Source organism: Drosophila rhopaloa, unplaced genomic scaffold, assembly GCF_018152115.1.
Source record: "Drosophila rhopaloa isolate 14029-0021.01 unplaced genomic scaffold, ASM1815211v1 contig_2, whole genome shotgun sequence".
In the NCBI taxonomy this organism is placed as follows: domain Eukaryota; kingdom Metazoa; phylum Arthropoda; class Insecta; order Diptera; family Drosophilidae; genus Drosophila; species Drosophila rhopaloa.
The window spans coordinates 7,709,011-7,734,762 of record NW_025335083.1 but is presented as its reverse complement, the minus strand read 5'-3'; the positions used below and the strand labels follow the sequence as shown (position 1 = coordinate 7,734,762).

General features: G+C 35.3%; 8 protein-coding genes across 11 annotated transcripts; 3 read left to right on the top strand and 5 right to left on the bottom strand.

Annotated features, from left to right (window-relative positions):
- The first annotated feature begins 605 nt into the window (after positions 1-605).
- LOC108053229 (ubiquitin thioesterase otubain-like) lies at positions 606-1,729 on the top strand. 2 transcript variants are annotated; one of them, XM_017135833.2, is made up of 4 exons: positions 606-624; positions 749-827; positions 893-1,192; positions 1,248-1,729. In XM_017135833.2, the coding sequence occupies exons 2-4, from the start codon at positions 753-755 to the stop codon at positions 1,659-1,661; spliced, it is 789 nt and encodes a 262-aa protein (XP_016991322.1). In that variant the 5' UTR covers positions 606-624; positions 749-752; the 3' UTR covers positions 1,662-1,729. The 2 variants fall into 2 exon arrangements, with proteins under 2 accessions (XP_016991322.1, XP_044315917.1); XM_044459982.1 differs by having other exon boundaries at positions 614-628.
- A 103-nt stretch (positions 1,730-1,832) lies between these two features.
- Positions 1,833-4,823, bottom strand: LOC108053234 (cyclin-dependent kinase 5 activator 1). The gene is made up of 5 exons (XM_044460252.1): positions 4,590-4,823; positions 3,541-4,397; positions 3,066-3,203; positions 2,773-2,978; positions 1,833-2,182 (listed from the first exon to the last, which is right to left on the bottom strand). The coding sequence occupies exons 2-5, from the start codon at positions 4,390-4,392 to the stop codon at positions 2,041-2,043; spliced, it is 1,338 nt and encodes a 445-aa protein (XP_044316187.1). The 5' UTR covers positions 4,393-4,397; positions 4,590-4,823; the 3' UTR covers positions 1,833-2,040.
- Positions 4,824-5,405: 582 nt separating this feature from the next.
- On the bottom strand, positions 5,406-6,712 carry LOC108053237. Its single transcript, XM_017135840.2, has 2 exons — positions 6,480-6,712; positions 5,406-5,879 (listed from the first exon to the last, which is right to left on the bottom strand). The coding sequence occupies exons 1-2, from the start codon at positions 6,631-6,633 to the stop codon at positions 5,425-5,427; spliced, it is 609 nt and encodes a 202-aa protein (XP_016991329.2). The 5' UTR covers positions 6,634-6,712; the 3' UTR covers positions 5,406-5,424.
- Positions 6,713-7,085: 373 nt separating this feature from the next.
- On the bottom strand, positions 7,086-9,533 carry LOC108053238 (ubiquitin carboxyl-terminal hydrolase 14). The gene is made up of 7 exons (XM_017135842.2): positions 9,432-9,533; positions 9,201-9,376; positions 9,037-9,141; positions 8,075-8,457; positions 7,858-8,014; positions 7,734-7,799; positions 7,086-7,680 (listed from the first exon to the last, which is right to left on the bottom strand). The coding sequence occupies exons 1-7, from the start codon at positions 9,445-9,447 to the stop codon at positions 7,156-7,158; spliced, it is 1,428 nt and encodes a 475-aa protein (XP_016991331.2). The 5' UTR covers positions 9,448-9,533; the 3' UTR covers positions 7,086-7,155.
- Positions 9,534-10,187: 654 nt separating this feature from the next.
- LOC108053240 (nicalin) lies at positions 10,188-13,163 on the top strand. Its single transcript, XM_017135845.2, has 6 exons — positions 10,188-10,450; positions 10,940-11,018; positions 11,078-11,546; positions 11,899-12,081; positions 12,144-12,572; positions 12,634-13,163. Exons 1-6 carry the CDS (start codon positions 10,294-10,296, stop codon positions 12,997-12,999), a joined length of 1,683 nt encoding a protein of 560 aa, XP_016991334.2. The 5' UTR covers positions 10,188-10,293; the 3' UTR covers positions 13,000-13,163.
- Positions 13,164-13,214: 51 nt separating this feature from the next.
- LOC108053239 lies at positions 13,215-17,497 on the bottom strand. Of its 2 annotated transcripts, XM_017135844.2 has the most exons (7): positions 17,479-17,497; positions 15,675-15,881; positions 15,486-15,581; positions 15,283-15,337; positions 15,121-15,221; positions 14,856-14,982; positions 13,215-14,792 (listed from the first exon to the last, which is right to left on the bottom strand). In XM_017135844.2, the coding sequence occupies exons 2-7, from the start codon at positions 15,845-15,847 to the stop codon at positions 13,311-13,313; spliced, it is 2,034 nt and encodes a 677-aa protein (XP_016991333.2). In that variant the 5' UTR covers positions 15,848-15,881; positions 17,479-17,497; the 3' UTR covers positions 13,215-13,310. The 2 variants fall into 2 exon arrangements, with proteins under 2 accessions (XP_016991333.2, XP_016991332.2); XM_017135843.2 differs by lacking the exon at positions 17,479-17,497 and having other exon boundaries at positions 15,283-15,355.
- A 1,804-nt stretch (positions 17,498-19,301) lies between these two features.
- Positions 19,302-22,628, top strand: LOC108039315 (mitochondrial basic amino acids transporter). 2 transcript variants are annotated; one of them, XM_044459931.1, is made up of 5 exons: positions 19,302-19,427; positions 19,528-19,641; positions 21,059-21,167; positions 21,224-21,685; positions 22,022-22,628. In XM_044459931.1, the coding sequence occupies exons 2-5, from the start codon at positions 19,600-19,602 to the stop codon at positions 22,606-22,608; spliced, it is 1,200 nt and encodes a 399-aa protein (XP_044315866.1). In that variant the 5' UTR covers positions 19,302-19,427; positions 19,528-19,599; the 3' UTR covers positions 22,609-22,628. The 2 variants fall into 2 exon arrangements, with proteins under 2 accessions (XP_044315866.1, XP_044315867.1); XM_044459932.1 differs by lacking the exons at positions 19,302-19,427; positions 19,528-19,641 and adding an exon at positions 20,771-20,834.
- Positions 22,629-22,750: 122 nt separating this feature from the next.
- On the bottom strand, positions 22,751-25,728 carry LOC108039331 (ribonucleoside-diphosphate reductase large subunit). The gene is made up of 4 exons (XM_017116293.2): positions 25,597-25,728; positions 25,457-25,545; positions 25,009-25,186; positions 22,751-24,950 (listed from the first exon to the last, which is right to left on the bottom strand). Exons 1-4 carry the CDS (start codon positions 25,646-25,648, stop codon positions 22,831-22,833), a joined length of 2,439 nt encoding a protein of 812 aa, XP_016971782.2. The 5' UTR covers positions 25,649-25,728; the 3' UTR covers positions 22,751-22,830.
- Between the last annotated feature and the right edge of the window lie 24 nt (positions 25,729-25,752).

The following is a 25,752-nucleotide window of genomic DNA, read 5'->3' as shown; positions in this document are numbered from 1 at the left end:
TGACTGTGCATTGATAATTGTTGCATGTTGCATGTTGCATATTGCATGTTGCATGTTGCATGTTGCATGTTACATGTTACATGTTGCATGTTACATGTTACATGTTGCATGTTGCATGTTGCATGTTGCATGTTGCATGTTGTATGTTGTATGTTGCATGTTGCATGTTGCATTTTACAAGTAGAATGTTGAATGTTGCATGTAGCATTTTGCATGTTGAACGTTGCATATTACATGTTGCATGTTGAATGTTGCATGTTTGTTGTATGTTCTATATTGTATATTTTAGCATGTTGCGTGTTGAATTTAGCATGTTACCCTTATTAATTTTTATGTTGTATGCAGTATATTTTATGCTGTATATTGTTGGATATTGGTTTATAGAGGAAGTGCGCAGGTTGTGTTTAAAATGGCCTGACCTTATTCTTATCATAGAATATTTAATTTCAGTAACAGCTGCAATTGTTTATAAACTTGAGCCTGTCGAAGTTTGCTTCCTTTCTTTTTTTACTTTAACGTTTCTTTTCGATGTATTTCAATAAGTTAAACGGAATTGAAACACCGTTTCGATAACGCAGCTATCGAAAGCATCAATGTGTCTATGCCTTTCGTTTCTAACTGTGTGTGGGTAATATTTGATGCGTATACATATACAAATGATGAACAGAAATTCTTATTCTATTCATCATATGTACACATATTTGTAATTCTAAACGAAACGCCGATCCTAATTATTCAGTATTTACAGAAACATGGAGTCATTTAAGCAAAATGACGGCAATCGTGATGAGTTAATTATTCAGCAGCAACGGGAGATTGAGAAGGAAGTAAGTGTGCAGTAAAAAAATTTAAAAATGTAAAGTACAATAATGCAAAATTCGAATATCTTTAGATTAGTGATACTACACCCCTGGTTAGCGAGCAGTTGCCGCTAACTTGCTTGTGGGCCGAATACAATGGCGACGACATATTCACCGCCAAGATCCAGGATCTGTCCACAAAGTACAAGTTTATTCGCCGCACCCGCCCCGATGGAAATTGTTTCTTCAGAGCTTTCGCATACTCATACTTGGAGTATTTGATCTCAAACAGTTCTGCTTATCAGGAGTTTCGAAAACTGGCCGAAGAGTCTAAGGATAAGCTCGTACAGCTGGGTTTTCCTAGTTTTACATTAGAGGACTTTCATGAGACTGTAAGTTTGCCCTCACAAACTAGCCGAATTCTTAATGATTTTGTTATCTCTTTAGTTTATGGAAGTCATCAAGCGCGTTAGTCCCGACAATCCAGGTGGACCCAGCAAGGTCCAGAGCGAACTGCACAAAATCTTTAATGAGCAGGGATATTCAGATTATGTAGTGGTTTATTTACGTCTGATTACGTCGGGAAAACTTCAGGAGGAGGCCGACTTTTACCAAAATTTTATAGAGGGCGACTTTACAATTGAAGAGTTTCGTCACCAAGAAGTTGAACCTATGTATAAAGAATCGGATCATATCCACATAATCGCCTTGTGCACCGCCCTGGGTGCGGGAGTCCGTGTGGAATACTTAGACCGTGGAGAGGGCGGCACTGTCAAAGCTCACGATTTCCCCGAGGGAACAGAGCCCCGAATTTACCTGATATATAGACCCGGTCACTACGATATACTGTATCCAAATTGAATTTCTCTTCACAATAATTTTTATGTATATAAGATGTAAAATAAATTACCAATTATTTGCATATAAAATATTCCGTTGGAATTTATATTAAATCCTTTTAGGATCTTTATTGGATCTATTGGGTGTTAAGACAGTCATCCTAAAAATTAACTATCGAAAACAGAAACGCACTTTTTACACATATCGTAGATGTTAATTTATTTAAACACTAATCTTTATTATTTGATTTGAACGATCGTGATAGTGACATAATGAAATTGTCTAATGTTTTATAAAATATTAAGTTTTATTAACGGTATTTCGCCATCATTTCTTCGGGAAATTTCTGGCGATGCGCAGACAATGAGAGGTTGACAATAATCTCCCGGTCGTCCATCCGTCAGGCGCCTCCACAGTACGATTTAATTGTAGGATGATATTGACCACAAGATTTCAGCTCAGTAAAGACTTCCGTAAAAAATCCAGGCTCAGCATTGATTTTAAGCATTTTATCACTTAGCTTGTTTACAATGACTAGACATCTGAAAAAAGATATAAAGCAATTTCAATTCTGAATTAAATTCCTAAAAAATATTAAATGGTTCTAAGTTATGGGTGAACGAAAATTTAAAACAGTTTTAATTTTTGCTCACGGTTGGTTTGTGGAGTTTCTTTAATTCCCCTAAGATAGCGTTTTCATATTTCTGAGACTGTTAGAAAAGCATTGTTAAGGATTTTAAAGAACCATACAAATAAAGCAATGTGATTTTAGCTACAGACTTAAAAGGCGTCTTTATATTGACTATATACGACATAAAATAAAAATATAAAACATAGCAACTCAAGGAACAGTCGTTTTGATAAATACTGTCGTTGTACGATTTCAAAACTTATTTTCCAATTGTATAAAAATCATAGGACTATATCATATAGCTGCTATTGGAACGATTCACAAATTATTGAACGTTACTCATTGTTTTTAGACACAAACGCATAAGTATCATTACATAATCTTTTTACAAAATATTAACTTGTTGTTGTTGCTGCATCGGTATATAAACATCGCCTCGACAAAGTTTGCTTCTTTTCTTTTTTTAATAAGAAAAGAAAAAATATTAATAATTTATCTTACCTGTCCCAAAACTTTTCCTTTGAGTCTTCAACCAAAAATGGTTTGAGAGGATAACTGATTTCATTGCCCATGTATGAGTACGACAGATACAAACAGGTGAGAACTGAAGCCTGAAGATCTGATTCCTTGCTTTCTTCTCCACTAACGAGTTCGCGTACCAGCATGTAGACAAAAACCACATTTGCTGGGTTTATAAACGCTACATCCTGAATTAAGAAATGTTTATCAGCAAATGAAATACATTTTGATTCAAAATCTGGAATAAATAAATGATAAAGGTGTAATTAAATTACCTGCCATCCTTGGAGCAAAAGGCTGCGATCAACTGCTCTGAGCCACATAACAGCATCGCCAGCATCGAAATTGTTTAGCCTTTGACAACGACAGTGCAAAAACATTCCCAAGCACTTAAGCAATTCCGAAGTGGATGCCTGTAAATATGTTGGTAGGTCTTACTTATCTTAACCTTTAGATTATAAGGAAAATAATAAAAAATATAACTCTGGCAGTTCTTTTAACGGTGAAATCCAAATTTAACAAATCCGAAATATCTGAACAAAATCGTATTGGGAATTTAAATATGATTGATTAAATGTATTCAATAGCAACAATTAAAGATAATTTCTCCGGATTATTTGAAAGAAATCCCAAGTTTGACTTGAAAGTAGTTTTTTGAATATATTTTATGAAAATAAAAGATTAATAAACGATTAATAATATTTCAATCAAATAATGATTAATCATGATAAATCCTGCCGGACTACTTACCTGAATAACGGTTTTGCGAGGGATCTGGTTGGTATTTTTGATCTGAATGGACGACGCCTGGACTTGCTGCGGCAGACTGAGCGTCAGGGGCTGCTTCTGGATCAGCTTGTTGTGGTTCGATATCGAGCTCTTGTTGTTGACCTTGACGGGGTCTTTCGCCTTGGAAGGGTTCTGCGATTTGCCGGGTGGTCCTGTGATGACCTCCTCGCGGATGTCCTGGACCTGATTCTGATTCTGATTGCAGTGCTGCTGGTTGTGCTCCTCAATGCGGTTGCAGTGCAGCTGAATGTTTCGATTTTTGTCCGACGAGGAGGCAAACGAGGACTCCAGGAGTTGGGCTTTGAAGCAAGCCGTGGGCAGATTAGCGCACTTGTTCTTGTTCTCTATCTTCTTCTTGTTATGCGACGTAGAGAGCTTCTTCCAGGAGAGGGCGTTTATGAAGATCGAGTGCTTCTTTAGGTTCTTCTCGAAGGAGCTCTTCTCCGCCTTGAGCACCGAGTTCTCGTTATGCGTGTCCAGGACATTGGTGATCGTGTCCTTCGAGGCGTTCGTCAAGTTGTTCAAGTTGTGCGAGCTCAGCTGAGTTTGTGTCTGTAGGTTTATGTGCACTCCTCCGCAAGTCCCCTGTTGTCCTATGACGTTCTTGGACAACTGATGGCAGGCCGACTTCTTGTTCTCCCTGTTCTTGGCGTTATTTAGTTGCTCGTACGAGAAGTTGTTCAGGTGCGAATCAATTGAGCCAGTACTGTCGTTTTCGTTTCTTATATCGGTCGAGTGATTATATTGGAAATTTGGCTGAGACGAGTATATGGGATGCCGATCCCTCGGATTGAAACTCAACACAGTTCCCATGATGGCTGAAATAATGGTTTTAATCAATAAGACCCTCGAACGCCCACCTTCTTCATTGGTAAGGTTATTTTAAAATATTGATTTTTAATCATAATACTTGTGCAGAAGGAGAAAGGTTAAAAAACAACCCATAAAATCATTTTGCACAATAATAATATTACAATTGAGTTTTACAGAAGTTCTAAATAAGTTTTTACCTTATTCAATTAAAATTACTTGGGGAAAAAATCTGCCAAGGCTTTTTTAAAACGCGTATATCTCTCTGCAGGAGCACGATGTTATGCCATTTTTAACGGCTGCATAATTGCACTTCTCTAAGGAATCCGTTTCCACCAATAATATATTTTTTAGCACTAATTTGACCGTCGCACTTGTTTATGAAAACATCTTTTCGCTACAAGCTTACGAAATAAGTACACAGTCTTAAAATCGATACAAAGTATGCGCAGGCTCAAAAGCGAGGGTGGGCACTTTTCCTTTTTTGCATTTCTGAGCATGCTCAGTAAAGGTGTTTTTTGATTCCCAATTTGAATATAGTAAGTGCTAGCTTACAATACTAAAATCTTTGTAGGAAATAAAAATATTTATATTTTTTCTTTTTTCTTACAGCACTTTAACTCTTAGGTAAAAAAGTTCTATGGACAATTTCAGGAAAATTGAAAGGTAAAATTAAATTTGTATTAAAAAGGATAAATTAACTATTTTTCAGCTATTAAACTAAGCAATACGACTCTTAAGTTCCCATATACAGTTAAAAATAGGGCTTTGGCGGTATGCATCTTAAGGCCGTTGCCAGGGTTGAAAGAGCAATGGTGGATGTTTTCGGTTCTTACCTGTTTTCTAATCAAGAAACTATTTTTGAACTATTCGATTGGTTTGCTGATAAAACAATCTAATAATCAAAAACAATTTTGCGAGCTCGCCAATGTAAGATAAAAACTTGATATTTAAGATCAAACAACACATAATAATAATATTAATGTACATTTTCTCAACCCCTAGTAAAAACACAATTTCAAATAACAATTTTCTTTATTTCACTACAGTAACAAAGTCCGTACTTAAATTTAATAATAACATGCTCCCTGAGCAAACAATACATACAGTTATCGCAAGATCGCTCAAAAGTGACTGAAGGATCAAAAATATACTGCTGAACTGCTTTATTTTGTTGGTAATACTTGGATTCATGAACATGAGCAACATGGGTCCCACGCTGGGCGGTAAATTGTCTCGTTTATGATATTGCAAGAAAGCAAGTTCTAAAATAACAAAAAGCAGGACAGGCAAGAAAACACTGCTATTTGTGTAAAGCGCTAATAAAAATCCGACACAAGCCGCCAAAATAATGTGAACTCTGCTTTTCACAAATGCACTTGGAGCACTGTAAGTCTGGGGTGCAGGTTGTTCTTGGAAAAATTGACGATTTCTTGGAACATCCGGTTCGACCTCAGGATCAGAATATTGCGGATTGGCCGGGCCATGGTCTGAAATATAAAATTAATAATTAATATATACACATCTATATAAGTATACATAAGTACAAAAGGGCGGACCAAATTTATAGGCAAATGAATACTGCTACTTTCACATGCTTATACTGAGCGCTTTGGTGCATTTAAGGCATACCGGAATAAATCAGTTGAAAAAATGTGTTTTTGGGTCTGGGCATTGGCTTTAAAGTTTATTACTGATACGTATACGCACTGTTACCTTTCATCAAATGATTTGTTTTAACTGATATGTATGAGACAGTTGCACAATACCTAAAACTTTTAGTAAATATTTCTTGTTTACGAAGACTTGTATTGCACACCAAATGCTTCCATATTAAACGGTAAGAGTAGATTTGTTTTGGACCAACCTAGTCTACATATGCACATATGCACATACATAAATACATACGTATGTACATATGTACATGACATTTTCTAAAAGAAAAATATTTTAAGATATTTAAGTAATTATTACTGAAAAAGGAAACAACGTTTTTTTCGCAATCGCAATACTTTGTGACCTTATTATTTATAGGCAATGTCCAATGTTTGCACTTTGTACAAATCGGTGAATAAATAATTATGTGTTACCGAGGTGTTCGTTCTGTAGAGTTGCAGCTCTGCCATTGAGTTTGTCGAGTCGTGACTTAGAGGCTTCCAATATTTTCTTTCGGCGCAATTCCCGTCTTAAAGCAATAGATTGCTGAGCAGAGTTTTCATCTGTTGTAATTGAGTCCGTATCCATGTTTATAAACAGAAATTTACAATTAATTTGGTAGATTTGGTAAGACCGTTTTATAATGAAATATTCGTTGCAAGCATGTCAAGTTAACGTCGATAGTCCGTCTGTATTTGAACCAGTGGAATGTGCCCAATTTAACTATAGTCGTTTAAATAAATAAATATAAATATATCACAAATATAATTTCAGTGCTCTGATTTTATTTTATTAAACTAAGGAAGGCAATCAAAAAATCATTAAATTTGGTTGTTTTCATGTATTTAGCCTATTCTTATAGGGGAGAACTCCTATATTGGACAGGGTTTTTGTGAACCGCCGCTAATTCTTATTTAATTTTTTACGATATATGTGAAAGTTATAATAAAATAATTATAAGAAATAAAACGTCATTAAGTTATTTGAATTCGATTAAAATATATCCATTCCTGAAATATTTACAAAATGTCCATAAGGTCTTAAGGTTTTGGTTATTTATTCAGAAATATTATATTAACAATACAAATGTAATGATGTTAACACAATTAATTATAGTTTTTCCAAACGTCTGGGTGCATATAAAAGGACGTATGCGCAATGCCAGTCTCCACCTCCGGACAGCCGCAAGATCTCGTCTGTGGCCACAGCCGAGACCTCATCGTCGTCGAATTTAAACCACACATCGCCGCTGGAACGAACCCAAGCAACGTAATGTCCCGAGGAACTCGATCGACCTTTGTGCGTCAGCACGGCTTGCAATGTGTAGTATCCCGAATTGTTGCTGCCCAAGTCGTCGTCGAACCAAAACTGTTCGTATTTAATGTCCTTGTTCTCCTCTTTTGGTTCATTCGGTTTCACAACGTCAACTTCCATCTTCTTGTCTTCCAGATCTTTGAATTTCGAGCGCATGGGGCACAGCTTGTTTTGCAATTCGGGAGTACATAACTCAAAGGCATCAAACTCAATGGGAAACTTAATATCCTTTAACACCTTGGCATTAATTCCCTCTTTTCCTTTGTATTGAAAACGAACAAATTGAACGGTGAGATAGGCTGGAAGTCGGCTCACCAAGTACTGAAACAGAAAGACGTTAGTTTCAGTTCATTTAACTGATTAAAAGGGCTTACAGTTCGAATATACTTCGCATCACGTCCTAGAGTTTCCGATTTTTTCATTAATTGCTCTCTCATTTTCTGAAAACATATAATTTATAAATTAATTCTGTTCAACCGCTTTCTTTACTTTACTAACAGATTTTAGTCCGCTCTGCATGTATTTAACATCCATTGAAATAAAGCAACTCAACTGCAAGAAATTCTCAGATGTTACTGTAGAAGGTTCATCCGGAACCTCTTCCGAGCTCATCTTAACTTCAAAAGTTCCACCAAAAAATTGGTCAATAAACGAGCTTTAGGGAAATAAGAAACTATACGTTAATCGGAAACTAAAAAAGGAGGAATTAACTCACCTATGTCTTTTCTGGATAGTGTTCAATGGATCCTGGTTTGTTGGCCGAAGTTTTTGCTGCAACATTTTAAGGATTTCCGCCCAGCACTCGTTAGCGTCCTGCTGCCTATAAGTCCCATTTTCGCCAGTCTGGGCGAACTGTGGAGATGCCCTGTGCAATGCCTGCAGCAAAACAATGGGCGTCACGGTTGTGCCCTTTTCCATTTGAGCAAATATGGACTTCATGGCGGACGATATGGAAAATGCAGTCGACATGGTATCAGTTCCATCATGACTGAAAGTGGTTAAGGCAGTGCGAAGCTCTGGCACTGCATTTAAACACTGAACTGTGGCATTCATGTAGCACGTATTGCCCAGATTTGTGAGTCCGGCTGGCAAACGCATCTGAAAATAATTATAAACCATATAAAATTACTTGGAAGATCGAAGGCAGATGAATACGTTTAAGTAATCTCACTAAATGTTATAATCTCGTTAAAATTTGTATATATATTTGAACCGAAAATATTAAAATAAAATAGTCTTACTTTATTTAAAAATACTTTTTTACGATTTGTATACTTGTGATTTTGACCAAATCAGGGATAAATAAAGAAGTAAATTAGCGAACAATTATTTGAAGAATATAACCTTTGAAGAAGGTACATTGTAAATTAATGTTCAATTTTGTGCAAATAATTTTACCTTAATTAAACCGAATGACTCAGCAAATTTGATATAAACACAAATTAACTTTCTATTTTGTATAGCACATAAAATATCCTCGACCTTGAGCCTGCTACAAACCTAAGTGAGATTCAAAGACAATTGCTGCTGAAGCACCTTTAAAAATACGTATTTTTGGAGACTTGCAACCGGAATTCCTCGAAGTTGATTATAAATTACATAGCAAAATATTTACAATGCTTAATAGTTAGGATAACAGCGCATTAAGATTCATCTCAAATCATCTAAGATACCTACCGCTGTGGCGGCCTCCGCTTCATTCATGTCCTCTATAAATTTGACCGGTGTAGCAGGCACTTCTGGGACACTCTCTTTGCTGCCCAGCAACAACACCACAGCTCCCTGAAAAAATTGTGTTTGATTAGGCCTAAGTTTTCCAAAATCTTTAAGTGTACACTTACGTCTTTGATTTGCAGGTTCCACTGATCATCCTTCAGAATTCCACCCTTGCACATAACTTTTTGACGATCCGGTTGAACGCCAGTAAGCGCAAACAACTGGGCTTTAAACAATATCGGCTCCTCGTCGGTGTTTACATCAATATCTGTGTAGAGCTCCCGGCCCCACTTTACCTTAACTGAAAACAACATGGTTAAGTTTTGCAAAAGATAAACTTAAAAACACAATTGTACCTTTAAATGCGGGCATGACTAAATTTTTCGTTAATAAAAGAGCTTCTTTCTGTAAAATTCAAAGTCATAATCAGAGATGCGCAAAAAAACGATATATTTGTGCATTGCTACTATCTCAACAATAATTTATTGCAGGAAAATATTGTCAAGTTTGGAACGGCGGCAATGCAATATTTTTAGAAGAAATCGAAAATAAAAACATAAAATCTAAATATTATATAAATTAAATGAGGAGATGACAATATAAAATTAATCATCATTAAATAAATAAAACTTTATTATTATTTTGTGTTATGGTTTAGTTTTAACATTATATTTAAAACTAGCTATATTTTGAATTTGAAATAATTCCATTACCGAAAAATCAAAATGGTGTGATTCACCATTGATTCTAGTCCATTAGGACGAGAACAGGCCTATAAGTGTCCTAGTTTACCACTCTCAGTATTGTCATATGAAATAATTATTGAAATCAGTTTTGGAACTCTGATATATGATAATGAAAAGAATATATAAGCAAAAATGAAAGCGTACATAAACTATCTAAAATGAAAGAAAAATAGTCATTAATATTTGATATTTGGTCATATAAAACATGCAGTTTTTCTTATTTTTTACATTCATGAGCAATATTAACTTTCATTGAGAGTGATTCAAATATTCCCCCCGTTCCATCATAATTATATTTGTATCAATTCAAACATTCCGACGAAGACGAAAATGTAATAGTCCGATTGTCCACATTATTCAACCACCTCTTCCATCGATAAAACAGCTGACAGTTTTCCGAATTCATTTTTATAATTAGTTAATTGCCCACATCGGCAGATTTATTAGAATATTACTATAAAAAAGATAAAAGATGAATGAAGCGGATAGTTTTGCTGAAATATTTAGAGGCGGCTTACCTCACTGCCTTCTCATTGTTTTTTCTATGTTACTAATATGTTCACCGGTAATGCCAAGCGAATTCGAGGTTATTTCCATGTCCAAATACGATCTAAATGGGCAACATTTTGGTAAGTAAATAATGGATAAGATAAATATTAATTATCAACGTTTATTGCAGAGCCCCAGTTGTACTCTTGTAAAAAAATAATTTTCGCACCATAACATGCTTTTTTGACCTAAATATTTAGGTCGTTGACGAAGTCTCTTTTTATTTAATTAGTAACATTGTATCTCATTAAAGCAAGCAAACGTGTTCCTGTTTTTCAGATTTAGTTTCTATATATACATACGTATGCTACTTACAGCATTGGCTTGGTTTTAAAATTAACAATTTTTTAATTGTTGCATTCAAAATAAAACAAACTAGTAAATACCCTTTGAACTGCCTCTAATTATTATTCATATCCGATGGTTTTTGACTACTGATAATCAAATGTTGTGGAGATAAACAATTATATCTTTCTGAGAACTACTGAAAGATATTAAAATTATATTTAGTTTTTATAAAAGTTTACAATTTTCAACATTTTAATTATGTATTTACTTCCCACTTTAAGGAAGCCGAGTATCTGCAATATCTCTAGAAGCAAGATCTTTGTATTCATGGAATACTTCGAGGCACTGCGTTCTCACACGGTAAGTATACACTGCGCACTATTTTGCACTAATATTATAACGATTTTTATTTAAAATAGGTTAACCGACTTGTCTATCCATGATTTTGACAAGTTAAGGCAAAGTGCCGGAGGAATAATTCTTATGTTGCCGGCAAATATATTGAACCTGGATCTAGAAACCAAAGAACTGATTACAATTTTGGAGCAATCAATGCTAACACATACGGCTGCGGTGCCCATTTACTTCGCGCCCTACAATAAAGATTTAGAAAAGATCATCGATGACATTACCTACACGACCACGGATAAAGTGGGTCAAAACCAAACCGCACTGGGACAATTAATTGTGACTGTCTCGGCCAACAGATACCACGTAAATGTCGGTGGTGGAAGCATTGTGGCCAACAAGAATAGCAAAGTTCCCATTATTCACGGCGAACTGATACCAAATCAGTTGGCCCTAAAACCCACGGAATCAGTTGCAGATGGACAAAAACTCCCCGTCATATTAATAACCGCGAATCTAAAAACATTTGGAATATATAATGTAAGGCCTTATGCTTAAAAAATATTATTTTAGATACGTTTATATAAAATTAAAGTAATGTAGGTTAGGAAAAACGCTTTCAAGCTTTCATATCTTGATAAGTAAAAGATTACACGTGGCCGTAACAACTTAACATAATTCAAGACCATAAATCTTTGCTTTCAAGATAAGATTTCCCTATCTGAAAGACTATGGTCTTTGATAAACTGATATTAGCTCCATGATCCTAAACAATGTCATACTAGTTATAAAGTGCTTGTTTATCGTAAATGCACATCTTAACAAACGAGAAATTATATTTTGGGAATAGTTATTTTTTGTAATATACTCATTGTTTATCTTATATTTTTAGGATTATCCTGTTAATGCTGATGCTGCCGTTTTATTGGTGCTCATAGAACTGTTTAGCAAGTTGCACCATACCTCCAGTATGGCACCCAAATACCGTCTCCGATTTCTGCTTTCGGACGCTGGCGTCCTACTTAACTTCCAAGGTTCGAAAAAGTGGCTTGAAGTAGACGATAATGCTCTACAGGTAAGTACAGCCATTCAAATGTTGGGTGGATACATTGTTAAAACTTACAACTCTTTTTCTAGAATGTTGAGTTTGTGCTTTGTTTGGATACCATTACGGAGAGTTTATCTTACAATGAAGACAATGCCTTGTATATGCATGTCTCCAAGCCACCGAAAGAGAAAACATCTATCAGCAACTTCTTCAAACTCCTGAAATCATCAGCTGAAAAGTATTCGAACGGCTTAACGGTGGAGGGTGTGCATAAGAAGATAAACCTAGCAGACACTAAACTAGCTTGGGAGCATGAGCGGTTTAGCATAAAACGCTATCCTTCATTTACTTTGTCGTCAGTGAAAAGTCCAAGAAGTCCCATTCGAACAACCATTTTCAAAAACGATGAAAGTCGTATTGTGGAGCATACTGTCAATACGTCTAGAATTATTGCGGAGGCTCTGGCAAGTTTCATGTACAAAGTGGATCCAATTTCCAGCATTTTTGATGGACAATTGGTAAGTTATTTAATTGTGGGATTTTTCTAGACAATTAAATTATTCTATTTTGTTTTTTTAGGCCATTAAAGAAGAAAACATATTGCCGTACTTTGGAGTTAAATCCATATTGCATAATAACGACGTTAAGGATGCTTTCGAAAAATACCTTAACAATGTTAAAATTATATATGATAAGCCCGACGGCAGAGATCCAGACTTTATGTTCTACAACGAGAACGATGTGAAACTGAATGTTTACAGAGTTAAACCAGCGATCTTTGATCTCTTACTTACTATTGTTATTGGTATTTATCTATTGACTGTATTCTGCGCCATACAATACTTTCCCCTATTTTATGATGAAGTATCGAAGCTAACAAAAGAGGATCCCGTGGGACAACTTAACGGACATTCTTCTGAACGACTTAAAATGAAATCACATTAGTAACAAAATGGTATTGAGTAATATAATATTTGCAAGTAGGAAAATGTGTGTCCAAAATTATTTTTCAAAACTTTACTAACACTAGATGAACAATTGTTACTTTAAAGATAATAAATTCTATAAAACTGTAGAAATCTGCCCACGTGTGATGTGGTGACCATAAATTACCCAGCTAATGCATTTTCTTTTGAAAGCTTCCAATTGAAACCACTTTATTTATTATAAGTACATGTTCGTATTTTATTGCATAATAATTTGGTTTTTGTTTGATATAAATATTTATTTGTTTATAGCATTATTAATTTAACTCATTAACACGAGCCGTTGTTGTAATTAGAACTAGATAGATTATGGGCCCGACTTGGTTTCGGTAAAGGGTTCCAGTCTAAGTTCGACGAAGTAGGAGATGACTCTCTGATGTTGCCCTTAAATTTGCTTATTTTGCTTATAAACAAGTTATTTTGTGTTTGTGATTCGTTGGTATCCGACGTACTAACCGAAATGTTGGCAGAAGTCACTTCCTTAGAAGCTGTACTACTAACGTTATTTAACTCATTGGGATGGTTGTATTTATTTTCAGCATAGGAGGGAGTTAAGTAAACTTTTGTGCCCTTGGCTGCACTTTCATTTAAAATCTTTTGATTTCTGCTTATAGACTCTAGCACTTCCTTAATTGACTTCTTCTTCCTCATTCGCGGTGTCGGTGTAGCATTTGATTCCCGTTCCGCGGAGAGTGAAGATCTGAAGTGATCGTTTCTTTGCCTTTCAGCAATTCTCACTTCATTTTCCAACTCAAATTCTTCTCTGATTTGCAATACTTCGCTAGATTCAGATGGATTCGGTTGAATTGAGTTTAAAACGCGATAGTTTTCTTCATTCTTTGACCTAGCACCATTTACAATTATGCTATCTGCTGTATTTTTTTTGGGAATATTGTTAGGAGCACTATAACTAATGTTTTCTTCAAAAATCTTTGAAATTTGTTTGACCGTGCCAAATGAGTTAGTTTTTCTATCTTCATTTGGTTGAAGGTCTAAGCTCAAATTTTCAGATTCACTGTGTATTTTTGCATCATTATTAACAATGGACTGTGCTTTGGAAGTGCATGGTTTAATGTTGCTTTCAGAATCTACCAAAATGATTGAATGCTTTACTATTTCTGTATGATTTGGATTCTGCGACTCCTTCGAAATGCCATCAATAACTAAGGACTCTTCTCTGGCACTAACAGGTATGCTGCCGTTTGGCTGTTTGTTGATTTTGTTTTCCTCAAAATGAATGTGAAAATCATTATTTGGTTTTTGATCGCATACTATTCTGGGTTCAGTGGATTGCGTTATGTGTATGCTGGCAATGCACTCAGGTGATTTAGACATGCAGGGATTATGTTGGCTCACAGTATTAAATGAAGTTATTTTTTGACCGTCCATAGATGTTCTTGATATTTCTGCATCATGGGACTGCTTTACGTGAACTGTGCCAATCCATTGTGGTGTTGGGGAAGTGCATGTATTAGGTTTGGCATCCGAGTCAGGGGTAGTGCTATTTTCCTTTTCAATGACTGTGCATATTTCATTGGATTGCTTTACATTATTAGTCTGTGTTGTTGTGGACGTGCTGGGGTTAGGTTCGCTATCGGGGATCGGTGCAGTAACCGAAATATTTGGTAGATTTGGTTTAGCGACTTCCTCTCTAACTTCTTGTTTTATTAAAGATTCGTTTCTGTTGTTGACAAACTCTTCAATTTCAGAGGCAAGAGACTCGATGTCTTTGGTAGCTAGATAATCCTGAACCTACGATTAAAATAAAAATTAATCATACATATACATTGTTCCCTGAGATTTCATTTTCATTACAACTTGTTTTGGCGGCGCTGGAGCTTTCCTCTTTTTACGATATCTTCTAGCACTCATTGGGGAGCTGGGACATGATTCCGGTTGCGATTCGAAAGGATTTGAGCTTGCTAGACTAGATTGTGATAACCTAATTTGAAAAATAAAAAAAACAAACTTGTTATTGAACTAATTTTCAAAAAAAGAACTCCCTACAATTATAAATGTGATAAATTAATTATTTTATTTAAGCTTATTTACTAGGGAATTTATAGAAAATATATGTTACCTTAGATTCTGTTGATTTGGCGCGGGATATCCAGAGAACTGCGTTGTGCTTCGGTATCGATCATTACGATTGAAGAACATCCCATTGGAGATTGAGTCAGACTACAATTATAAATAGTGTAAATAATTAACTTTCTGTTAAAATAGGGATTTTAATATTTACCTCTCTTCGTGCATCAATATTTTGTAGGGATGTATGACGGTCCCCGCGGAAAATTCTAGAATTTAAATAGGAACTATACAAGTGGTTATAAAATCCGTATTTAAATGCGAGATATACGGGGTGTCACAAAAAACTTTTTCAAACAATTTTTATTTTATTTTCTTAATAGAGATTTCTGTGGCACCCCTGATATTTTTACATACTTATCATTTAAATCTCGTCGTAGTGTTGGCGGGCTTTCTGATGTTTTATTTATTCCTAACGTTGAAGATTTCTTTTTACGAAAAGAATACGATTTCCTAAAATAACATTTGTATTTAAGTTAATCAGAAAGTTTATTTATACTTTTTAGGGATCGTACTAAATAAACAAAAAGAAACTGAAAAACTCACCACAGTTCTTGCAAGTTTCCGATTGATAGACTATGCCTGCCATTTTCGTTTTTCTTTTTGCTAAATGTAAAAAATCGAAGCCGTCTGTGGTTATCATCTTCGTGGAAAGGATTTAAATGTTCAGGGTAGTCGTAAATCGATCTTTGACTAGTATTCCGCTTATTCCAACTCATTGTTGTTTGGTATCTAAGCTCCCTTTAAATAAAACTAATAGAAACATTTTAATAAATTAAAGACAAGAAAGAATATCAAAGCGGTCTGGTTATGAGTTAACTGCAGTTTGTGTTTAAAAAATGGAATAGCTTTAATCGCTCCAAAGACCCAAAGTTGAGGTCAGTCATATGTGTATAAGTATTTATACGATTAAAAAAGCTTTACTCTACTTGTTTCATAACTTTTCAAGAATACTATACACAGGTTACCTGGGATCGTGTAAATATAATCACCAGAATGATGACATTACTATTTATTGATGGGTGCAGTATGTTTCTGTCTACAAACCAGGTTTAGTGGCCTTCGAAATTGGTTATATAAATGAACCGGTAAAGGTATTTTGTCAATCAATCTATAAGACGCACGTTAAGATATTATTATTTAATTAGCACTCCTACAGCTACATAGATAAGAGCTTAAAATCGCAAAACACTAAAGTAAGACAACACCCAATAGATACGACTAAACTTTCCAAAGAATTTCCGTACCATGCTCTTATCAGTAAGATATCTAAAATAATTATTATTTCAATTACATTAAAATTACTGCGAACTTTATTTTGATTTTAAAAGGCGAATAGGTTATGAACCGAAACGAGTACATCTGTATTTGTTATATGGTATATTTTTGGGTTAAGAATTGCAAATAGATTTAAAACACGGGAGCATATTTTAAGCACTAAGAACCGTTTTTTCATGTTTATGATAAGCTCAAAGTACATTTTAAGGACAAGAAACGAGACTCAGGCTTTCAAATTGCCCTTGCTTAAAAAAGAAATGGATTCGGGGTTATAAATAAGAACATAACACGACTCTGCGAAAAACGACGTTCACGAATTATTGCCCACAAAATCACCTTCTCATTTTAATTAGGAACTTTTATAGTTTTATAGTGAGATATAACATTTGTTGAATATTATTTGCAGTTCAATAATTTATATTTTAGCTTTAAAAACGGTTAGAAAACTTCCTAAATATAATTGTATTTAATAATTCCAATTTTTTTCTATAACGGTTATTTAACATTTTTTCTGTGATACATAATAATTCCCGCTTTTCTGCACTGGGTATTTCACTTTAATTTGTTTGGTTTAAGCTTGGAGAATCCCCATTGATTTGTAGGTTTTTAAAACTTCATAGATTTCATCACGGAAAAGTGGTTCTGATCGGTTTTGTTAAGTATCCCTGGAAAAGATACACGGTTTAAAGATGCGCCAGAAGGTGGGAAGTGCTGAGCACGATCGTTTGGGATGGACACATATGCACACAGCACCTCGAAATCCATAACATAAATATTATGATAGGGCTCTGTTGACACTTTCGATAGTATTTTACGGTGATCTCGAATCATATGATCGAACGCACAGAAACGCTTTGGGTCATTTGTTATAGGTGTTTTATTTATTTAGTTTTATCAATTGTTAAACAGAAGATTATATTGTTTTAACTACTTTGGGGCTTTGTGCTTTCGCCAATTCAAAAGGTTAAAAACGATCACGCACGAAGTTTTATTATGACACACGCCGTCACTAGTGTGAGATCATTTAGATTATTTTAAACACAAACAAATACAGCATTTTCAATCTACACACATTTTTGTGTACATGCACATATTGAGGAATAAACATTCGCGTTATATAAAGAATTTTCACATTTCAGCTATCACTTTTGTATCCATTTACAGATTAACTATCGCATATATGCCGTGGGTACACATAAGTACAGATGTAGATAAAAATATACACAGGTATTGCCAAGGAAAGGTAATGTGTTCCAGATGACCTCAAATATTTAGCAGCAAGCTTTTCGCGATACTCACCCACCGAGTTGTACTTTAAGACTGAGTGAACTTCATGAACTTTATATACAAAGATAGAAAGCTTTTAAATATTTCGAGGGCTTTTTATAAGTTATAGTACATGAACACTGTTGCACATAAACAAATACAGAAGCATATGAAAGTGACGATTCTATTATGATCGCAAAATCGTTAAAAGCAAGGAAAACCGCTTGGACTTCTGTTGGAACTTTAAAGATAACGAAAGATCATTTCGCTGCATTCTATACTTTCTTTAAAATATTTAATCATCAGCAAAAATCCATAATGAGTAATTCGAATGAATATTTATTGGCCTGAAAAGCTGGGTATATTTAAGTTATTTTATTACATATATTATATGAATGTTGTTTTTATACAGACGTGCAAGAGAATAGATGACACACTGTACAAATTATTCCTAAATATCTCAAACAAAAACATATCAATTGGAATTTATTACCAGATTTTAAAATTTTTTTAAAATCCAATAACAGCGAGCGAGATTCATAACTGGCAGCTTATGATTAATTATTCGGTATCTTGCAATGCCCGTTACGATTGTAGTTCATAAATATGTGCATAATTAAATAAATATAAAAAGTTATTATTTTGGGGGCAAGCCTTAGTTTTAAAAGGCTAAATTCGTTTTATTTTTAAAAAATAAATTACATTTTTGACTTTAAAATTTTTGTTTTATTTTTAACTTTTAATTTATGTTGTTATACAAATCGAATGACTATAATATGAAGCTCTCACAGGAACAAACAATAATAACTCAGAAAAATATATTTATAAATTATAAAATAACCCCTTGAATAAGGATCAATTGAGTTATTTTAAAATATCTTTGCAATTAAATGTCTAAGTACTTTCTTTTATCACAGAAGTATCTTTTCTAACCAAAATAAATCCGAATTTGTATGGACTTTCGGGCTGAAAAAAGTATCTTAAATATATTGCAGTATCAACAGAAAAAACGAGAGAGCACGTTAACTTTAAAAAGCAGAAGTGTTTACAGTCTTGTAGATTCTTTGGCAATAAAGAATATTAAAAAAATTATTAAAAAAAATATATTATATTTAACAATGAGTTAACCGATAGAGCGAGTATTAAGCCCATGACTAGTAGACAAAATCCTATACCGCTATGTTTAATTTGGGTGATCGTTCTTATATAGCAGCTATGAGAAATATATTTTCGCTTTAAAAAAAATGAAAACAAATATTTGAAATGTATGTATGTATGTTGAAAAACCACGAAGTCTTGTGGAATTTCCTATTCATTTTTTCGAACTTTCCCAAGGCAGCTTTATGATAGTCGTCCGGTTTTTTGATAGCTTAAGTTTTAAAACACCGAAGCTATAATTATTTTTCTGATATTCGTTTTATCGTTTCAATTGCAGCTAAATGATAAGAAGTCCAGCTACGGGTCCTAATCTGCGGGCGCATAAAAAAGAGGATTCAAAGGTTTCAAGCTTAGTTTTTAAACTGCCCGAAAAAATATCTCCTTGGTATAAAAAAAAAAAATCTAACCAAAAATACAACGCCCTCTGGTCTAACGTGTTTTGGTTCAAAATTTTTGGGTTCACTCCCAGGATGTCTACTCATATTTTACAAAACAAAGTAATCCTGTCAGTCAACAAATTTTTGAAATAAATAATTTTTCCTTGTCTAAATTATTTATGTTTTCAAATAATATGGGAAGAATCGAGATATCTTCTTGGTAAGTAGTAAAGACTTTAAACAAATTAACGCATATGTTGGTTTGTAAGTTCGATGCGATTGTTCATTTATTTTTAATTGAATTTGTTTTCTTTTTCCAGCATGACAAGCACAGACAATCTACGCTGGTTAAACATTATGATTTTTCCATAAAATATTTAAAGATCTTCAAAATGCATCCTATATTAATAATATTTCGTTTTAACAATGGAGAGGTAACAAAAACATTTTAATTTAAATTTGTAATGTATGTATATATGTTTTTGATGAACATTGTTAATTGCCCTGTTATAAAAAGAGTTGCAAACCTGCATGTCAAAAAAAAAACTTTAATTCTCAAAACCACTTAAAAATAGTCTAAAAATGAAAATTCCATAATTTTCCTTTTTTCCGATATGTCGCTCCAATCTTATAGTTCCCGAAATCCAGAAGCTGGAACGGAGATAATTTTTAAAAACGAACTAGACTCTTAATAATGTTCAAAAATGTACATACTTTATATAGTCGGAAACGACTTCTGCTAAAAAATTTACCTTGACTTCTATATACTCTTGCCTAATAAAAGCTGAGTACAAAAAAAACCCATAATTTTAATTATTATGTCGAATACGTTTTTTGTAAAAACTATTTGCTAAGAATTCAACAAATCTGTTTATCTCAAACCCTTTTGGTTTTTCTCAAAATTAATTGAGGGAATACAATTTTTTTTGACGAAATTTGTATACAACATTTTTTTTGCCAAACCTGTGCAACGCCTTAAGTACCGACTAATTAATGGTTATAAAGACTCTAAGAAAAAAACACTTTTAACTTATAAAATAGCAAGTCAACAAACTGTTGTTTAATTTACAAAGTCTTTGGTGCCTAGTGCGATTAGTTTTCTGAGAGGTCACATAAATGACATTAAAATTCTTAATCTCGAACACAAAGAACGAGTCGCGACAAATGTGAAAATGACCAAGCTGAGTTTAATTACATAATATATAATTAAATCTGATTATACAAATTTATTTGGAAGTATCGACTATAAAATACTGCAAGAATAATCTCAAACTCACAAGGTTAGCAGAGATGAGTTAATTATTTCTTACATTTACTACGTTTGAAATGTTTCAAAACTTTTTAATAGAAATTTAAAGCTCAATTCTTAGTTGCGTCTACCAGTTAGTCGCCTTTGGTTTTAATTGTTTATTTTAGTTAATTGACTTTGTGCCAACCAATTATATTGAATCAAATTTTAGAAGGCGGTATTTTATAGTCGCATTATAGGTCTACACCTTTGTGTTAATTGTATGTTTTGTATTAAACATAGCCGCGTTATCAGTTACTCTAACCTCAGCCAATGAAAAACATCATCACGTCAACTGAAAAATTAGTTTAAGACACACGCGACAAATTATTCCAGCGGGTAATAGAGAAGTTCAATATTTGTCTAATAAAATTTTATAAATATTATATTTTAATTGAGAATAATTATTTACCGACTTCAAACATAGCTTACTAATGTGCTAATAATATTTTGGATTTTAAAAAAGTTGAAAGGCACCAGACCCAACTTTATTAAAAATGTTTTTGGCATTTATGAAACCAAAACATGTGTGCTACTAAATCTGATCGATTTTATTTCTTCAGGATCCAAACGGAAGGAGAGGTTCAGAGATCGGGGATATTCAATTAAAGGTAACCTCTGAAACCTTATCTCCAAAAATGGTTGTGGATTTTGTCGCTGGACTTCTCGGAGGTAATAATCTTACCTACTGTATTTGTAGAAGCTTTCATACTGTTTTTGAATTTCAGGTGCTGCTGGGGTTCTTGTTGGTCACCCCTTCGATACAGTGAAAGTGCATTTGCAAACCGATAATCCTCATAACCCGAAATACAAAGGCACATTACACTGTTTTCGAACGATAATGCAAAAAGAAAGCTTCAGAGGATTATACCGAGGAATTAGCAGTCCCATGGGTGGAATAGGACTTGTAAACGCTATCGTTTTCGGGGTGTATGGAAATGTTCAACGATTTTCCAACGATCCCAATTCGCTGAAATCCCACTTTTTCGCGGGTTCCATAGCTGGCGTGGCGCAAAGTTTTGTTTGTGCACCGATGGAGTTGGCAAAAACCAGACTTCAATTATCATCGCAGATCGACAGCGGGATCAAATTTACTGGACCCATCCACTGCCTTAAGTACATACTAAAAACCGAAGGTATTCGAGGCGCCTTCAAGGGACTGCTAGCTACCATTCTAAGAGATATTCCAGGTAAGTTTAATTTGCTTTATTTAATTATGCTCCTGTGGGCTTAACCCAGGCAGGGTACAAAAAAAAATTAAATAAAAAAAAATTTCAAGAATTTCTTCAGCTTGTGAGCTGAAGAATTTAAAATAATTAAAATCCATAATTATATTTCGTGCAAGGAATAAGCTTTAAAATAGATATGTCTGATTTAAAATCTTTTTATGCTTTCTAAAGTTCAGCTTTAATGATAGATCGTTCTTTTTCATTTCAAATTTAAATTTTGTCTCCATCAAATAATTGTTATTGTTTACAAAATCGTCATTCTGTTAATGCTTACCTCTAATTATTTTGATGAACTAGGATTTTCCGCCTACTTTGTGTCCTTTGAGTTCATGATGCGCCAAGTGGAAACTCCCAACGTCCTATACACTCTAACGGCAGGAGGATTAGCGGGGATGTCCTCTTGGTTGGCCTGCTACCCCATCGACGTGGTGAAGACCCACATGCAAGCAGATGGGCTTGGAAAGAACGCCAAATACAATGGATTTGTCGACTGTGCTATAAAGGGCTTTAAAAACGAGGGCCCGCAATATTTTTTCCGCGGGTTAAACTCGACTTTGATAAGAGCATTTCCGATGAATGCCGCTTGCTTTTTTGTGGTGTCTTGGATCCTGGACTTCTGCAATGCCAAGACTGGCATGGATTCCGTTGTGCACTCCGATCAGCCACTTACTCTAGTGAACTTGGACAATAAGACGCAGGCGGACCTGGAGACAACCGCTGCAACAGTTGAAGAAGTTGTGCGGAAAATAATCACGGACAATGCCATATCACATCAGTATGCTTCCACACCTCAGGACGTCGTTCACAACCATTACACAAGTAGCACAATTAACATCCCAAAAGAATCCAAAACGCGTTTATCCTCCGATTGTAATCTAAAATAAAATTCAAAGTTGTTAGTATATGTATAACATTTTTTTTATATAGTTACCAAATGGGTTGAATTTTTTTAATAAGAATTATTGTATTAAAAAGTTTGCTTTCTTACCAGTTTTTGTAGCTCAAATTCATAAATAATATCCCAAATTTTCAATCCAAATTTACTTTTTATTAATAGTTGTGTTTACATAATACAATTAAATAAATGTTAACTTATGTGCATGCTTTTAAGAGCCACACGACATGCAGGCATCCTTGTTTTCAAGCGAACAAACCATATCTGCCATTTTTCGTTCCCTGTCCAATTCATAATTTTGGGGATTTTCCTCAGAGGTGCCATTTTGGCCATTTACCTTCAACGCACTTTGTTTCTTATCTACGGTAAACTGAATTGCATTGGCGGCTGGCTTTGTGCGCAGGTAGTACATTCCGGTCTTAAGCCCAGCTTTCCAAGAGTAAAAGTGAATGGACGTCAATTTTCCATAGTTTGGCTCAGCCACATGAATATTGAACGACTGACTTTGGTCTATAAACGCCCCACGATCAGCGGCCATTTTAATTGTGGACTTCACTGAGATTTCCCACACAGTTTTGTAAAGATCGCGAACTTTCTGGGGAATGGTCTCAATACCTTGGATTGAGCCCCTGCTGGAAATGATTTGGTTTTTCATGTCGTCGTCCCACAAGTCGAGCTCAGTTAAGTCCCTTAACAAATGATGGTTGACCACCTGGAATTCACCAGACAGAACTCGTCTGGTATAAATGTTCGTGGTATAGGGCTCGAAAGATTCGTTGTTACCCATAATTTGAGCAGTAGACGCAGTAGGCATAGGGGCAACAAGCAGGGAGTTCCGGACACCGTGCTGTTTGATGGACTCCTTTAGTTTTTGCCAGTCCCACAGGTTCGTTGGCTGTTTGTCCCACATGTCGTACTGCAGAATTCCTTTGCTCACGGGGCTTCCCTCATAGGTCTCATAAGGACCTTCGACCTGCGCCAGTTCACAACTGGCTTCCAGGGCACCGTAGTAAATCGTTTCAAATATCTGCTGATTCAAAAGACCGGCCTCTTCACTTTCATATGGGAATCGCATGAGAATCAAGGCGTCAGCGAAACCCTGAACACCGATGCCCACGGGACGATGTCTCAAATTGGATTTCTTTGCCTCTGGGAGGGGATAAAAGTTGATATCAATTATCTTGTTGAGATTTTTGGTAACCGTCTTGGTAACTTCCTTAAGTTTCTGGAAATCAAATTTTTTCTCGGGTGTGACAAACATGTTAAGAGCGATGGATGCCAGGTTGCACACTGCAATCTCATCCGGCGAGGAATATTCAACGATTTCTGTGCACAAGTTGCTGCACTTAATGGTGCCAACGTTCTGCTGGTTGCTTTTCCTGTTGCAGGCATCCTTGAAGAGCATATACGGGTTGCCAGTTTCCACCTGCGACTCAATAATGGCAAACCACAAGGACTGAGCCTTGACCGTTCGGTTCGCACGACCCTCTTGCTCGTATTTAGTGTACAGCTTCTCGAATTCATCGCCCCAGACATCGTGCAGGCCCGGGCATTTGTGCGGGCACATCAGCGACCAATTCTCATTGGCCTCGACGCGTTTCATGAAGAGATCGGGTATCCAAAGGGCGTAAAACAGATCGCGGGCGCGATTCTCCTCCTTGCCAGTGTTTTTCTTGAGTTCCAGAAACTCAAAGACATCCGAGTGCCAGGGCTCCAGGTAAATGGCAAAGGCACCGGGACGCTTGCCGCCACCCTGATCCACATAGCGTGCCACATTGTTGAAGACCCTCAGCATGGGAACTAGGCCATTGGAAGTGCCATTCGTGCCGCAAATAGAGGTGCCTTTTGCCCGGATGCAATGAACATTCAGTCCAATGCCACCTGCCGATTTCGAGATCATGGCGCAGTGTTCCACCGATTTAAAGATGCCCTCGATCGAGTCAGCCGTCATGGTCAAAAGGAAACAGGAAGACAGCTGCGGGCGATTTGTGGCAGCGGCAAAAAGCGTTGGCGATGCGTGGGTGAAGAATCGCTCAGACAAAAGGTTGTAGGTTTCGACGGCCGCATCAATATCCTCTCCATGGATTCCTATTGCCACGCGCATCAACATGTGTTGCGGACGCTCGGCGATCTTTCCATTTCTCTTCAGCAGATAAGAACGTTCGAGGGTTTTGAATCCAAAATAGTTGTACCCAAAATCACGATCATAAATGATAGAGGAATTCAAGCGAGTGGCATTGTTTTTCACCACATTGTAGTGGAATTCTGATACCAATGGAACTTTCTGATTCGTTTCCTTATTCACATGATTGTACAGGTCATCAAAGACATCTAATAAAAGTAATTTATTAATACTTTTTCATAATTTGTATTGTTGAAGATTACATACCGGAGAAAACCTTTTTTGTTTCCTTGTGCAAATTAGAAACTGCAATGCGAGCAGCTAAAATGGCATAGTCGGCATGATTGCATGTTAATCCGGCTGCGATTTCAGCAGCCAAGTTGTCCAGTTCCTGAGTAGTCACGCCGCAATACAGACCATTAATAACTTGCAAGGTAATGGAAACCTACGAAAATAAAGTATGTTTTTAATATGTTTAGTTAGTTTAGTTTTGTTTTATTTAATACTTAATTCCAATTTATAGATTTTAATTTTATTTTTATGTACAGACGTCTAAGATTATTTTATTTAGAGGAGTCCCACATGAGTTCGCCAACCGAGTTGATACTTTATTTTATTGCAAGACTTTAAAAAATGCCAATACTTACTCCAATAACGGCTCTTAAATTTACCCTAAGAGACCACCATTATATTTACACATAAGAAACAAACTTACAGGATCAACAAAATCCATGTTCAAGTTGTAGCATAGCTTCTGTATTCTGGAGGTTATTTTATCAAAATGTACTTCCTCCTGCCGGCCATCTGAAACGAATATCTTTAAACCTGTTGCTGCTATATAGCATGCTAACTTACCTCTTTTAATAACATATAACTTGGATGTTTTTATAGACTTATTTTTCAACATGTTGGTTGCTTTATTTCACAAGAGGCGGAAAATTGCTTGTTGCAAACATAAAAAGGCGCCAAATTAAAGTCACTTTTAATGTGACCGTATAACAAGATCACAAA

Excerpts from the sequence above, each read along its gene's own strand:
- LOC108039315 (XM_044459931.1), top strand. The coding sequence starts at position 19,600 with ATGCATCCTATATTAATAATATTTCGTTTTAACAATGGAGAG. Across the intron at positions 21,168-21,223 it reads TGTCGCTGGACTTCTCGGAG|GTGCTGCTGGGGTTCTTGTT; the intron begins GTAATAATCTTA and ends TTTGAATTTCAG. Across the intron at positions 21,686-22,021 it reads CATTCTAAGAGATATTCCAG|GATTTTCCGCCTACTTTGTG; the intron begins GTAAGTTTAATT and ends TTGATGAACTAG.
- LOC108053240 (XM_017135845.2), top strand. The coding sequence starts at position 10,294 with ATGAATGAAGCGGATAGTTTTGCTGAAATATTTAGAGGCGGCTTACCT. Across the intron at positions 11,019-11,077 it reads AGGCACTGCGTTCTCACACG|GTTAACCGACTTGTCTATCC; the intron begins GTAAGTATACAC and ends TATTTAAAATAG. Across the intron at positions 12,082-12,143 it reads TAGACGATAATGCTCTACAG|AATGTTGAGTTTGTGCTTTG; the intron begins GTAAGTACAGCC and ends CTCTTTTTCTAG.
- LOC108053234 (XM_044460252.1), bottom strand. The coding sequence starts at position 4,392 with ATGGGAACTGTGTTGAGTTTCAATCCGAGGGATCGGCATCCCATATAC. Across the intron at positions 2,979-3,065 it reads TTTTGCTCCAAGGATGGCAG|GATGTAGCGTTTATAAACCC; the intron begins GTAATTTAATTA and ends TTCTTAATTCAG. Across the intron at positions 2,183-2,772 it reads AAGGAAAAGTTTTGGGACAG|ATGTCTAGTCATTGTAAACA; the intron begins GTAAGATAAATT and ends ATCTTTTTTCAG.
- LOC108039331 (XM_017116293.2), bottom strand. The coding sequence starts at position 25,648 with ATGTTGAAAAATAAGTCTATAAAAACATCCAAGTTATATGTTATTAAA. Across the intron at positions 25,187-25,456 it reads ACATGGATTTTGTTGATCCT|GTTTCCATTACCTTGCAAGT; the intron begins GTAAGTTTGTTT and ends TTATTTTCGTAG. Across the intron at positions 24,951-25,008 it reads AACAAAAAAGGTTTTCTCCG|ATGTCTTTGATGACCTGTAC; the intron begins GTATGTAATCTT and ends TACTTTTATTAG.
- LOC108053238 (XM_017135842.2), bottom strand. Across the intron at positions 9,142-9,200 it reads GGAACCTGCAAATCAAAGAC|GGAGCTGTGGTGTTGTTGCT; the intron begins GTAAGTGTACAC and ends CAATTTTTTCAG. Across the intron at positions 7,800-7,857 it reads TGCAGAGCGGACTAAAATCT|AAAATGAGAGAGCAATTAAT; the intron begins GTTAGTAAAGTA and ends ATATGTTTTCAG.
- LOC108053237 (XM_017135840.2), bottom strand. The coding sequence starts at position 6,633 with ATGGATACGGACTCAATTACAACAGATGAAAACTCTGCTCAGCAATCT. Across the intron at positions 5,880-6,479 it reads TCTACAGAACGAACACCTCG|ACCATGGCCCGGCCAATCCG; the intron begins GTAACACATAAT and ends TTTATATTTCAG.
- LOC108053229 (XM_017135833.2), top strand. The coding sequence starts at position 753 with ATGGAGTCATTTAAGCAAAATGACGGCAATCGTGATGAGTTAATTATT. Across the intron at positions 828-892 it reads AACGGGAGATTGAGAAGGAA|ATTAGTGATACTACACCCCT; the intron begins GTAAGTGTGCAG and ends GAATATCTTTAG. Across the intron at positions 1,193-1,247 it reads TAGAGGACTTTCATGAGACT|TTTATGGAAGTCATCAAGCG; the intron begins GTAAGTTTGCCC and ends TTATCTCTTTAG.
- LOC108053239 (XM_017135843.2), bottom strand. The coding sequence starts at position 15,847 with ATGAGTTGGAATAAGCGGAATACTAGTCAAAGATCGATTTACGACTAC. Across the intron at positions 15,356-15,485 it reads CGACGAGATTTAAATGATAA|TTCCTATTTAAATTCTAGAA; the intron begins GTATGTAAAAAT and ends CCACTTGTATAG. Across the intron at positions 15,222-15,282 it reads ATATTGATGCACGAAGAGAG|TCTGACTCAATCTCCAATGG; the intron begins GTAAATATTAAA and ends TTATAATTGTAG.